The following is a 12174-nucleotide window of genomic DNA, read 5'->3' on the forward strand; positions in this document are numbered from 1 at the left end:
ATTACATAAGCCGATGTTATTTTTGTAGCACATTTTGTTGGGTTTTAAAGGGACCGCTAAACCAAAAATACAAATTCTGTCATCATTTATTCATCATCATGTTGTTCAAAACCTGTATACAGATCTTTCTTCTTTGGAAAATCATACAGGGTCCGAGGTTGAGTAAATTAAGGATTTTTAATTTTTGGATGAACTAAAGTAGTAGTAATGACCCTGGTCCCAAAAACTACGATAGCTGAATGGTTTGCAAAGGTACATTGCATTATTATAGTGCAATGGTTTTGAAATATGTCCCAAATCCAATTCTGATATACTGACTTTATACACAAAACTACATACTATTCAATCAACTCATGCTTACTTAGTAAAGTTTATAAATGAGTATCCTGCCTCCTTTGTAGTGTACAGGTGATATTAAAAATAAAAGTATATAAAACAGTGTATAAGATAACTTAAAATCTCACTGAATGCCGTAAAAGTCATCTTTCATTTTCTTTCACTCCGGAGCAAGACTTAAGGTCTGTTCAAATTATATCGATAACTATAAAGATTACTGTAACTATAACTATATTTTAAGCCTGCGCTTCTGTGTTCTCAGTAACTAAAATTAAATGTAGATGACATGCTGATGCCTTCCTTTTCATTCCCACACATCATTTCGAGCATATATTTTGCCAGCTTGATAACTCATACGCGTTACATAGATTAATTATTCCCACCCTTAACACACTGCTTTCCTACCACCAGTGTTTAATTCTGACATAAAAGCCACGTTGTGATCACCAATGGTCAAACATTATCTGTCAGAAACTTTTTGACCATATGTTTAATCGTTCTTCAGCTGGAAAAAAATCGTTCTGAAAGTGATCCCAATGATATGGTTCTACTGTATCTTTATCGTTATAGTTATGGTGTGAACCCCGCTATTCTCCTGAATTAAGAAAGATTTTTAAAACATTATTTTTTATAGTCATCATTATAATGTGAACAGCCCTTAAGTCTCAATTTTCCCTTCCTCCCCTGCATTCATTCTGGCATTCCTCTGCTTTGCAACCCACACGCTCAATGGCTGAGCCATGGAATGTGTTTGCACAATTTCATTCTCTTTCCCTCTCCATCTTCCAAACATGTCCAACGTTCAAACCCAAATTAAGTCAAGATATCTTTGATGTTCACCTGGTTCTTAAACTTCAACAAGTTTCTGACAAGCGTGAATTCTGGTAGTCTCCGTGTCAAAAGTATTTGTGCCAGAGGCAACATCTGCGTTTACAAACCCTCAGCTTGTCAAAGTAAACACGGCCTGTGTGCTGAGAGCTTTGTAAAGAAGACAAAAGAGAATCTTACAGTCAGGTGGTGGAGGGGGGAAGTCTTCCAGGTCCATGCTCAGCACGCTCCTATGAGAATGTGCACACAAACACACCGGCTCTGATGGACAGGAGGGGATCCTTCACAAACACCTACAAACCTACAGGAGCAAAGACAAGATAGGTCAGCCAATGAACATGCCGGCAAAACCCCCACCAATCACAACTCGGTTTACAAATATTACATCAACATAAAAATTGCAAACAGAATAACTTATCATTGAAAGTGCATGGAAAAGTTTGAAAGAAAAAAAAAGTCAAAATTATATTAGTGTTCTAAGTTTGTGAAAGCTCTGTCATCAATGTCAAATCTAAACGAGAGTCATGTGACACTCTGGAGTAGCAGCTTGTCACTTACCACCACCAAACTGGAAACACATACATGCACAGACATGAGATCCCCCCATCTGTGACTGTAATGAATAGAAAAACCCTTTATCGTCTCCTTTATCTCTCAGACACATAGAGAGACTAAACATCGCTTTCCTCTCAGCTGTGTTTCCAATGGAACAGTGAAGTCATTCTGTGGAATACAAGGTTCTTCATGAGAGTTCTGTGTGACACCCACAGGGTCACAGGGAGCAGAGGGTGGACTGACTCATCCCGCACGACCGTATTATATCACACAATAAGATCCTGGCACAGATACACGAGTGCAGACTCACCAATGAAGCACAAAATGCCAGAACATGGCACGTCAAAGTATAAGTTCCACGTCCTTCCACGTTAGGTGTTAATTTAATAACTAATAATAGGTGTAAACTAGTTTTCAATCAGCCTAAAAGAATCGGATCCTGATTGTTCTAGTGTCTTTTAAGCGTTTTAAAAGTGTCCACTGTGGCTACATACATTTTTAAAGGGGTGATTCACCGGAAATACGTGTTTTTCTCTGTCTTTGGTGTGTTATAAGTTGCCCATCCATGTATTAGACACGTAAAATTGCTAAAATGTAAGTGTCCGAACAAAATATGTATTTTATCTAGAAGCGAATGCTCACCATGACCTGCCTGAAATGCCTTGTGTAACCACACCTCGACAAATTGACGTCAGCTTGTGGTATGATTTGACTAAGACCGCCCATATAAGTGAACAAGATCTGTCCTCCTAGTGTATGAGAGCGTGTGTATGAAAGAAGAGTGCATAAACACACAAAGATCTAGGAGGACAGATCTTTTGAACCTTAAAATAACAGCTTACCTGTGCAGAACAACACAAACATCAGAGATGTGAGAGGGGAAACTATAATTTACAGATCTACACTAAAGCGCCCTGTATACTTGACTTTCTGCGTCCGTCTCGTGCACAAACACATCCGCATAGCTACTTGAGCAAACTCGATTGTGAATACGTGCAGATAGACGAGTTCGACAAATGTGCATTACGCCACCGAGTGGACAGAGTGGAGCTGCTCTACAAAACCGCGGACCCTCCTGATGATGAAAATTACGTAATGCGGGTGGCGCACGGACGGCCGGACTATACTTTTGCCACAACACAGAGTATTGTGTTGCCTTGTAATATATTACTCTAATGACATGTACTTTTAACACAAGGAAGCTTTAAATGACAAATCTCAGAGTCTGAGGTTTTAAAAAGGCCACAACAGGCGATACAATTATTCTTGGGAAGACGCAAGCTTTCTTTCTCTCTGTTCTGATAAACCAACAGACAGTAAATTCAACAGATCACACTCCCAAACACAGCCTTACACAAACTCATAACCACACTGGTGTGAGACAATAGATCCTGAAACAATAATGTATCATAAGTGAAATAATATTTGAATATAAGATAAGAAAAGTTTTGGTTCAATCTTAAAAATTTCTCAACTGTACTGTTACCATTAAGCAAAAAAGGCAATGAACATTGAAATGTCTACCAGATCTACAGGAGCACTCGGTTTTATTACAGACAACCTTGCACTGCAAGTTGCTTTAAATTAAAGTGTATGTGAAATATAAAAATGAAAAAATCTATATTATTTGTTACAGATACGTTATTGTACCCAGTGCACAAACATGAAACAGGCATGAGGCGAGTTGTTGATACTTGTGTGTCAGCATTGACCATGTCTAGCTGATCAATGCTTAGTTTGAGCTTGGCTGCTGGCTGTGTAATTATACAGGGAGAGAAAGAAAAAAAACCTGCTGTTTCAAATGTGCCCGCAGGCCTCTGCCAATCAGAAACACTTTTCTGAGAGATGCTATTTCCTGTATCAATCCAGACATGTCTAAATGATTGTCAGTTCAGATAGTATTAACATCTGACACGTTTATTCAGTCTAATAATGAATGGAAAATCAAGGAATATGCGAGACTAGCACCTTGTGGTTGATATTCCTCCAATAATTCTACAAAACATTGTTTACACCGAATATCCCTTGGACAAAAAGCTCTAAGAAATATACACTTATTGTCTCTGCTGGGTGAAACCTTTTTTTTAAATAACTAAACGCAGTGTTAAGTTGACAAGCTCTTTTTAATACTTTTTGTTAGCTTAATATTTTGCTGCTGTTTGAAACGTTGTATCTCCATATATTGAGATACATTTTTTTGCCAAAAAATCATTATTATTAGTCAGCCTGGTTCGTTTGTCCAAATATTTATCACTTGGGTTTTGCGAATATCGAATCAATTAAAATCTAACAAAATTTGCTTGTCAACTTTGACAACACAAATTACTTAAGTACTTAATTAAAAAGTGTCATTATAAGCTAGAAATATGAATAAACGAAAACATTGTAGGTTACATTGCAAAATGATTTAAAGAAAAGATAAAAAAACATCCATGCAAGCAATTCTGACTTTCAAGGATTTCAGTTCACGTCTCTCCTCCAAACTCCGCCCACAAAAGCTGACTGTTCTCTCAGAAGGTGCACTCGTGGCCGGGATGCACAAAACATACTTTGACAAGTTGTTGAGTACAGAGAACTGTCCGCACGCAACCACTGTATGATGTCAAAGGATGTTTGGACATTTTACTTATTGGACTGAACAGCCTTTTTTTGTAACTTTCGGCCAAATATTTGTGATCCTGGATTACAAAACCAGTCTAAAGTAGCACAGGAACGTTTGTGAAAAGCCAAAAATACATTGTACGTATAAAAATTATCGATTTTTCTTTTAAGCCAAAAATTATGAGGTTATTAAGTAAAGATCATGTTTCATAAAGGTATTTTGTACATTTCCTGCACTAAATATATAAAAACTGTATTTTTGTGATTGGATGGGTTGCTTATGTTCACAAACTCTATGGCTACTAAACAATGACCTGGTAGTGAATCACTCATTCCATCCTTGCTCTATATTCTCCAGTAATCCAGCTAGGAAAGTGTTAAATACTGGAAGAACCTGGACTCTCTGACCCAGGTAATACACCCAATAATACACACAAACTGTAAAATCATCATCAAAGCCACACTAAATCCTACTGGGTAAAAAGACAGTGATGTCAGAGGGCGAGGGCACAAGAAGGTTTTGTGCATAATGTCAATAATATCCTTTAAAGGGTTAGTTCACCCAAAAAGGAAAATTCTGACTTCATTTATTTCTTTCAAACCTGAATATATTTCTTTGTTCTGTTGAACACAAAGAAATATATTTGGAAGAATTTAGGAAAGCAAACAGTTCTGGGGCACCTCTGACTACCATTAAATTTTTCCTACAATGATATCCCAAAACTGAAAGTAGCTGACATACTTCCAAATATCTTTCCCTGTTTTCATCAGAATTAAGTAATTTATACAGGTATGAAATTACATGAGGGTGAGTAAATGATTACAGAATTTTCAATTTTGGGTGAACTATCACTTTAAAGATCGGGTATCATGCTATGTCATGCGTTCTGACTTCTTTACACTGTTAAGGATGCTGGCTTCTCATGCTGGTCATGGTCAAATTGTTAAAAAACGAGTTGGATGTATGACGTAGTATTTCTATACTCCATACACTCCCCCAGCACTTCTATAATTATTTTCCTTTTATTGGCCAAAAGCACAGCAAGGTGAAAGAAAGAGAGTGCACCCACGAGCCAACCGACGAGCAAGACCTGCTTACCATCAAGATTATCTGTGCTGCGTCAAGATGGGCTGCGCTGCAGCTTGTTACTCTTGTGGTAGTGAAGTTTAGGTGTGTCTAATTGTTCACAAAAATTCAGTGATGAAGGTTATATAAACGGTGGATATAACACTGGATTTAGAGATCGTTTGTTAACTGATAGATGGCACGGTCCCAGTGCAAAAGATGCCGGACATGAACTGCACGCAGTAAGTCAAACCAAGTCATGTGTTTGTGTTTTGATGGCAATCAGCGTGTACGTGCATAATGTACAAAACACGAAGGGATTAATGTGATGCAACGTACGCAATACCACTATATAGGCATTAAATATAAGATCTTTAACTGAACATATGTAACATGGAAACAATAGACAAGAGTGGATCCCAAATGCATTACAAGACAACAAAATTACCCAACAAAACACCATCGTTCCGACAATGCTACAAAACATTTGTTCCAAGTGATTTTTTGATCCACTGTGAACCCCGCCCATCCTCAGCATATTCCTTTGGGAAAGCTGTGTCAGTCCACATCAGCTAACACAGACATGACATCATTTTTACTATTGTATCAATCTCTGCATAATAATGATTGATTCTTTATTTACAGAGCTCACAGGGTGGAGAAGCTCTTGCATCCCCGGTGTGGCTATTTGCTAAGCAAATTGCCAGCAGTCTGAGCAAATCTAGCCAGGCTCATCCTCTTCTGCACACTGATGCAAAGTGAGTTTGACAAGCATGGAGTCAAACAATTCAGACGCACGTGAGAGAGTCCATCCCCATATCACACACATGCATCAGATACTGAGTAAAATGCCCTCGGGCCCCAGATTCCTAAAAGCACTTCAACCCTCTGCTCCTCCCAGGGAAGGAAATGATGCAGTAAAACTGAAGGGAAGTGGAAATCTCTCTCATTATTATAAACGAGCATTCCTTACATTTTTACAAGCATTTGATCCACGTTGAACTGGGAGGTCTTTGCAAGGACACAGATATCCTTCAGCGGTGGTGCACACAATCAAAAGTGTGAAGGCCAAAGCCAGACCTCTTTAAAGAATGATGTGTCAAATTGAATTCATGTTTACATATTGAAGGACACTGTACCTTATGAAGAATTAACCTTATTGTAGTTAATTTTGTAATAATAGTATTCTTTTGGCACATCATATTTCGTTCACCGTGCAGCTATTCATAGTTACACGACTCTTATTCATAAAACTAGTCGTTCAATCACAGGAGCATGGTTTGCATTGCCACGTAAAACAAAATTCAACAGGAAATCATAGAAGCCTCATCAAGAGCAGATGTTGCAAACTTATTCAAAGTATTAAAAACATCTCGACACTACGACATCAAATATCAAGCAATAAACATCGCTTCAGGGAGCAAACTGTCAGCATTAATATACAAAAGACGAGCACGACTACAATGACAAACGTTCCCCAAACATAACAGACTTTCAGCGGTTAGTAAAGAACTTGAAAGGGTTTAGGAATTTCATAAGCGTAAACTACTCACCATGTCTCTGGATATTTGAAGAGATAAACAAAACTAGCGACAATTCCGTTAACAGTGTCGCGAGACCAGTTACAGAGGCTACAGCATCACTTTTCTCTTTTATTTTCTGGGACAGCAACTTTCCCAGAGCTTTCCCAAACGCAAGTCAAGCGATCAGTGGCCACACCTACAATGCATCCTGATTGGTCAAGCCTTAGGGCACTCGTTTTTAATTAGTTTAGAGGAACGTCAATCAAATATCCCACTTTTCACCGTATGGTTGAAGACAACACACACGCGTTCCAATGTGCGTCACGTGGTATGTGTGAACCCCAGGCGTCAGTCGCATCCAGAGTTACAAAAAATACAAAACCGCAATCAGTCATAAAAACAAATATACTGCAAAAGTAAAAAGCTATTTTTATCACATTACGTATAATTATTTAACCACATTGGATCAAAACATTTGACATTTTATTCGTTTTCTACATTTTATTTTCTTAAATATCACATTTACTTTCATGGATGTCATCTCGTATTTAATCACCAGTTTTGGTTTACACTTTTATGCCTAAAATAAATTTCGTGTATTTTTTTCTTGAATGATGTTTGTGCTCTTGTTGAATTGTGCTGCCATCTAATGGTCACAAAACTAGACAACTCGTTTTGTCGATCAAGTACTATTGATGGAAATGCAGTGATAGCCAATCAAATTAAAGCCTTTCTTGTATTACTGGAACATGAAGAGCAAACCTTTGTTTCGAAGTGGAAATCAAATAAAAATCCTACCCTTCTGATAAGATTTTATTTTATTGGTTGTGTGTTTTATATATTGTATTACAGTTCAAATAGATAACGTCAATGGTAGCTGGAGCTTTAAATCTTGAATTTTACAGCTACCATTAAAATAAAATAAAAATGCATTTTCCTTTTATTTTTACTTCAATTAAATGTGCTGTTTTTTTAAATATCTTTTAAATATGCAATAGATTAACAGTTGACAGACTGGAGTAAATTGTGACAATGTAATCTTACATACTAACAATATTGTAACCCAGAAGTCAAACATAATAAAATATGCAATATACATTACAGAATTGTAACAGCACACAGATTAATAAATACCTGCTAAACAACAACAAAAAACATTTTTGCACAAATTGTATTACTGCACAATGGCTTGATTTCATTGGTTAACCCACTAGACGTTTCTAACACAACTTTTAAATTCATACATATCAGCAGTGAAAGACATGTTGTAATTTTAAACTTGAATGGTGCAGCAACAGTGAAAGCATACAGCAAAATGGTAGTTCAACAGGCAGCGGATGGTAGTTCAACACTTGAGCAGGTTTTAACAGTAATAATGCCTTCTGGAATACATCAACTGATTACAACATTTAAAAAAATCTGTGATAAATAAATTCTCATTTAATTTGATTACAACAATTGTATTCAATGTGAACGTGTATTGAGATGGATATACCGGTAGAGTTTTATATGAGGCAGCTCATGTATTTCTTCACATGTAGAATGCCCAGCTATAACCTGCAGCTAAAGTTTCATCAATCCTACAATATGACCGCTGCAGAGTTATCAAACTACATTTCCAGTATCAAGTACATGAAAAAACGTGCTGGCAAAACCGAGTCAATGAAGAAAAATCCTGAAAATATTTATCTTTCTATTTTAGAGCAGATAATACCACACCTTCACATCCTGTTATCCTCGCATTACCCTGGTCTGTTACTCAGAGCAGGCTTTTAACAATGGTGCACAAATACAGTTTTGCCCTTCATTCATGACCGGTAGTATTAATACGGTAGGTACATTTTGTACTGCATTTGTTTTGTTATTTTGGCTTTTATAGCTTTATGTAAATTACATTTGATGTTGCTGCTGCAATTGTATTTAAATGACAGATTATTGAGCATAATCCTGAGCAGAAATGTATACACTTAGGAAGACATTAACTAAATCAATATCTAGCCCTCAAATGTTACATTGTAAAACAACGTCTCCTGGTCCCTTCTGTCATACTAGAACACATACACACATTCCATTCTACTCAGATAATTCGCTTTACGTCGGAACAATGTCTGCCTATGCAGAACACAAAGAGCCTTGTCATACACCAGCAGACCTCAGCAAGAAAAGCCAAAACACTGAATTACATCAAAAAGCCTTCTGAAATGATCACTAAAGGCTCTGTAAAAGAATCAAAACTCTTAAAAACACTAAAATAAAAGGTACGATTGCTTGAAGCGGATGTTGCCGAAGCAGATTTTTTTGTGATGTTTTGAGTCACAATGTAGTCACAAATTTCCTTCTTACATGACCCTGAATGTGAACCTACTCAGGTCAGATCTAAACCAGCGATGAAATGGAAACAAACACAAGAACCTCACAGTCTGAGATACGCTGTGCTGCATAGACTGTGAATGGGTGTAAAGTTGCCTTAAACAGCTACCTGAAAATAGATAAAACGAAATACAACTCAAAAAGGAATTTGAAACGGAACTCATGATATTTACAGGCTCATTTCCTCATTGTCACATGCAGTAAAGGTTAAACGGGACAGCCTCGCCACATGCACCAGTCAGAGCCAGAAACCACAACTAACTATAATACAAAAGCAAACTAAATACTCTTTGTGTCCTCACAATTTAGTACAAAACTAATAGTAAGTACTAAAGCTAAATTCCTTAAATTCCTAAACCCTTCAAACAGTGCTCGCTGTGAAGAATTCCCCTATGGCACTTTGCACCCAAGACCCTCATACATTTCTCATGGTGTACTCCTTCCATTTATTAGCTGGCGTGGGGTTTGTGTCCTGCTTCATCTATGACAGGTCCGTTCTCTTTTGGAGGTATGTTCACAAAGTTCCAGTCCACTGGATTAAGAAGCTGTAAGGTTTTCTTATGTGTCCAGATTGGGTTGAGAAGAAAAGTGAGCAAAGCAAGACCTGTAAAGAACAACAATCTCTGAACCAATGGGATGTGGGTATTCATCTCTTCCCAGTGATTCCAGCTCACCCACCACATATAGTAGGACACAACCATCCGGCAATGAAACATGTGGATCATCGTCCACTGGTTAGCTTTCCAGAAAAGAGTCTTGGACCAGCCCGCCTTAGAGAGGGGAAGGAATGGGGTAGGGTTCAATAAATGCAAATACTTATTAATAAATAAATAGGACATATAGCCTAATGTGTCATTACAATGTTTTCTAATAAAGAAAGTAATAGTTAACATTAGAACTCTTAATAATATTTATAATATCTATACATATAGATCATTTTTAAACAAAGAAATTTAAGTATTGCTTTCTTTTATATGTAAAGATTGATATTGATATCTAAATTGAAGCATAGGACATTCTGGCTGTTTGAAATCTTCCACCAAATCGTGGAAACATATCAGTAAAAACAGAAGGAACTCAGCATCCAGATATAGCATAACCACAAAAGTTCAGATAAGATACTCTGCTAAATAAAGGGAAAAAAGCATGCACCTTCACCACAAAAAAACAGAAGTGAAATTGTACATCCCTATTGATTTTGCCTCTTACCTTAAGCAGCATCCAAGAGACGCAAGTAAATGGTGTGCTCATCTCCAGCAGCAAGGTCACCATAGGAAGAAAATGGCCCAGCCAGCTACACACAACTGCTCCAATGAACCCTGCCAAGGCAAAGAAGTGGTGCACAGCTAACGGCACATCGAAAGACCAGAACACCACATTGGACGAGTGAAGGGCCACGTTTTCAAACAGGAAGAAGCCAGTAGCGGTCAGCACGTTAAACCAGGACCAGTCTTCCTGCCCAAGGACCTTATCAGTATACAAAGCGGAGTCCTCCAAGAGCGCCCGAAGTCCTGCGACTGTGCTCTGGATGCCAAACACCCCCCGAGCCGCAGTTAAATCCCAGAAGACCTGCACAGGAGAAAAAAGATCTTACATTAAAATGTGATTTTTTTAAATAGAGAATTCGTGAGAGCATTTGCATATGAACAAGCACCTTCTCTTTGGCAGACAGCGAGCGATAGGTAACAAACAGCAGCTTAGATATGAAGTGGGACAGGAGGAATACGACAGCGTAAAAGAGAAAGCCCGCGCCGATGATCCTCAGCTGAACGTCCCGAGATGAGTAGTCCATGTTAAAGAGTTAGACTGCAGTTTTTTTGTTCCAGGCGGGGTCGCACATGAAACCAATGTACCGTTACAAGCCTGAATAGAGAAAGACACTCCTTATAATGTATAAACAGACACTGCCCAACATAAAGTGCATGACTCATTCAGTTTACAGCACCATTCAGTGAAACAACAATTGAATTAATGTTATAGAAGATTGTTCACAATTAACCAAATCACCTTCATCGTATCCATAACAGTAGCTAAACCCGTAAACCCAAAACTGTGACACAAGTCTTGCCTGTCGTACTCGAGTGAGCTGCAGTTCCCGAAAGTTTTTAATTTTCATTTGTTATTTTTCTCTTTGTTCTTACCTCTTGTAGATTCAGGCCGAAGGAATCCGTTTCCGCAACAGTACTACAACTACCGTGTCACAGACCTAAACTACATTATTATATGTTCACAGCACTCACGCGACGACAGACACTGAACCGTATTGCCATCACGTGTCCTCTTTCAATCACATGACCAAGTTCACTGCCAAACTCTAGTTTGGCGCCCTCTGTTTGCCTCATTCTGTAATTGCGGGTCACGTGACCGTGTCTGGGATATATACATCCAATTTTTTATTTATTCAGTATTTCTATTTGTATTGAAGCCATTACGTGGCAGTGGCTGTTGAATTTCAACAAAGTCGTCCAACAGCAATGAGAAAGTCTGACAGCTTGAAAAGACACATGAAATAATATTTGGGTTATCACATAAAATGTAATACCTTGCATTAAGGTACCCCTTATGAAGCATTTATAAATGTGTTCATTAATGATTAATAAGTCATTGACAAATGCATTTTAAAGCAGTTTTAACTGCATGAATAAAAAGGAGGATTCTAATGAAATACCTGCGAAATAGTAAGCAGAAGAAAAACAACATTACACCCTACACTGTCCCGTCTGACAGCCTATATTGCAAACAACATCAAGGTAATAGTGAATCTGCTTTCGAGTCAAATAAATAATGAATAGATACATTTATCAAGCATTTATAACATGTGAGTTGAAATGGCTCACTATACTTGGCAGGCATTTCGTTAGAATCCCTAATTCCCTAATAGAATCCCTATCCCTT

General features: G+C 37.8%; 2 protein-coding genes across 5 annotated transcripts in view; both read right to left on the bottom strand.

Moving 5' to 3' along the window:
* The window catches only part of arhgef10 (Rho guanine nucleotide exchange factor (GEF) 10), a 38657-nt gene extending 31538 nt beyond the window's left edge, over positions 1–7119 (bottom strand). The window contains exons 1-2 of one of the 3 annotated variants that reach the window (XM_079459136.1): positions 6940–7119; positions 1345–1465 (exon numbers count right to left, since the gene is read on the bottom strand). In XM_079459136.1, coding sequence (XP_079315262.1) covers positions 1345–1381 — 37 coding nt within the window. In that variant the 5' untranslated portion in view covers positions 1382–1465; positions 6940–7119. Of the gene's footprint in view, positions 1–1344; positions 1466–1722; positions 1863–6939 lie in introns of those variants that run through there. The other 2 variants (XM_079459138.1, XM_079459137.1) reach the window with 2 other exon arrangements.
* Positions 7120–7376: 257 nt separating this feature from the next.
* On the bottom strand, positions 7377–11595 carry cln8 (CLN8 transmembrane ER and ERGIC protein). 2 transcript variants are annotated; one of them, XM_079457818.1, is made up of 5 exons: positions 11421–11552; positions 10934–11142; positions 10489–10848; positions 9958–10049; positions 7712–9883 (listed from the first exon to the last, which is right to left on the bottom strand). In XM_079457818.1, the coding sequence occupies exons 2-5, from the start codon at positions 11069–11071 to the stop codon at positions 9838–9840; spliced, it is 636 nt and encodes a 211-aa protein (XP_079313944.1). In that variant the 5' UTR covers positions 11072–11142; positions 11421–11552; the 3' UTR covers positions 7712–9837. The 2 variants fall into 2 exon arrangements, with proteins under 2 accessions (XP_079313943.1, XP_079313944.1); XM_079457817.1 differs by having other exon boundaries at positions 7377–10049; positions 11421–11595.
* Between the last annotated feature and the right edge of the window lie 579 nt (positions 11596–12174).

The sequence above is a fragment of the Barbatula barbatula genome (assembly GCF_947034865.1).
Source record: "Barbatula barbatula genome assembly, chromosome: 6".
Classification (NCBI taxonomy): domain Eukaryota; kingdom Metazoa; phylum Chordata; class Actinopteri; order Cypriniformes; family Nemacheilidae; genus Barbatula; species Barbatula barbatula.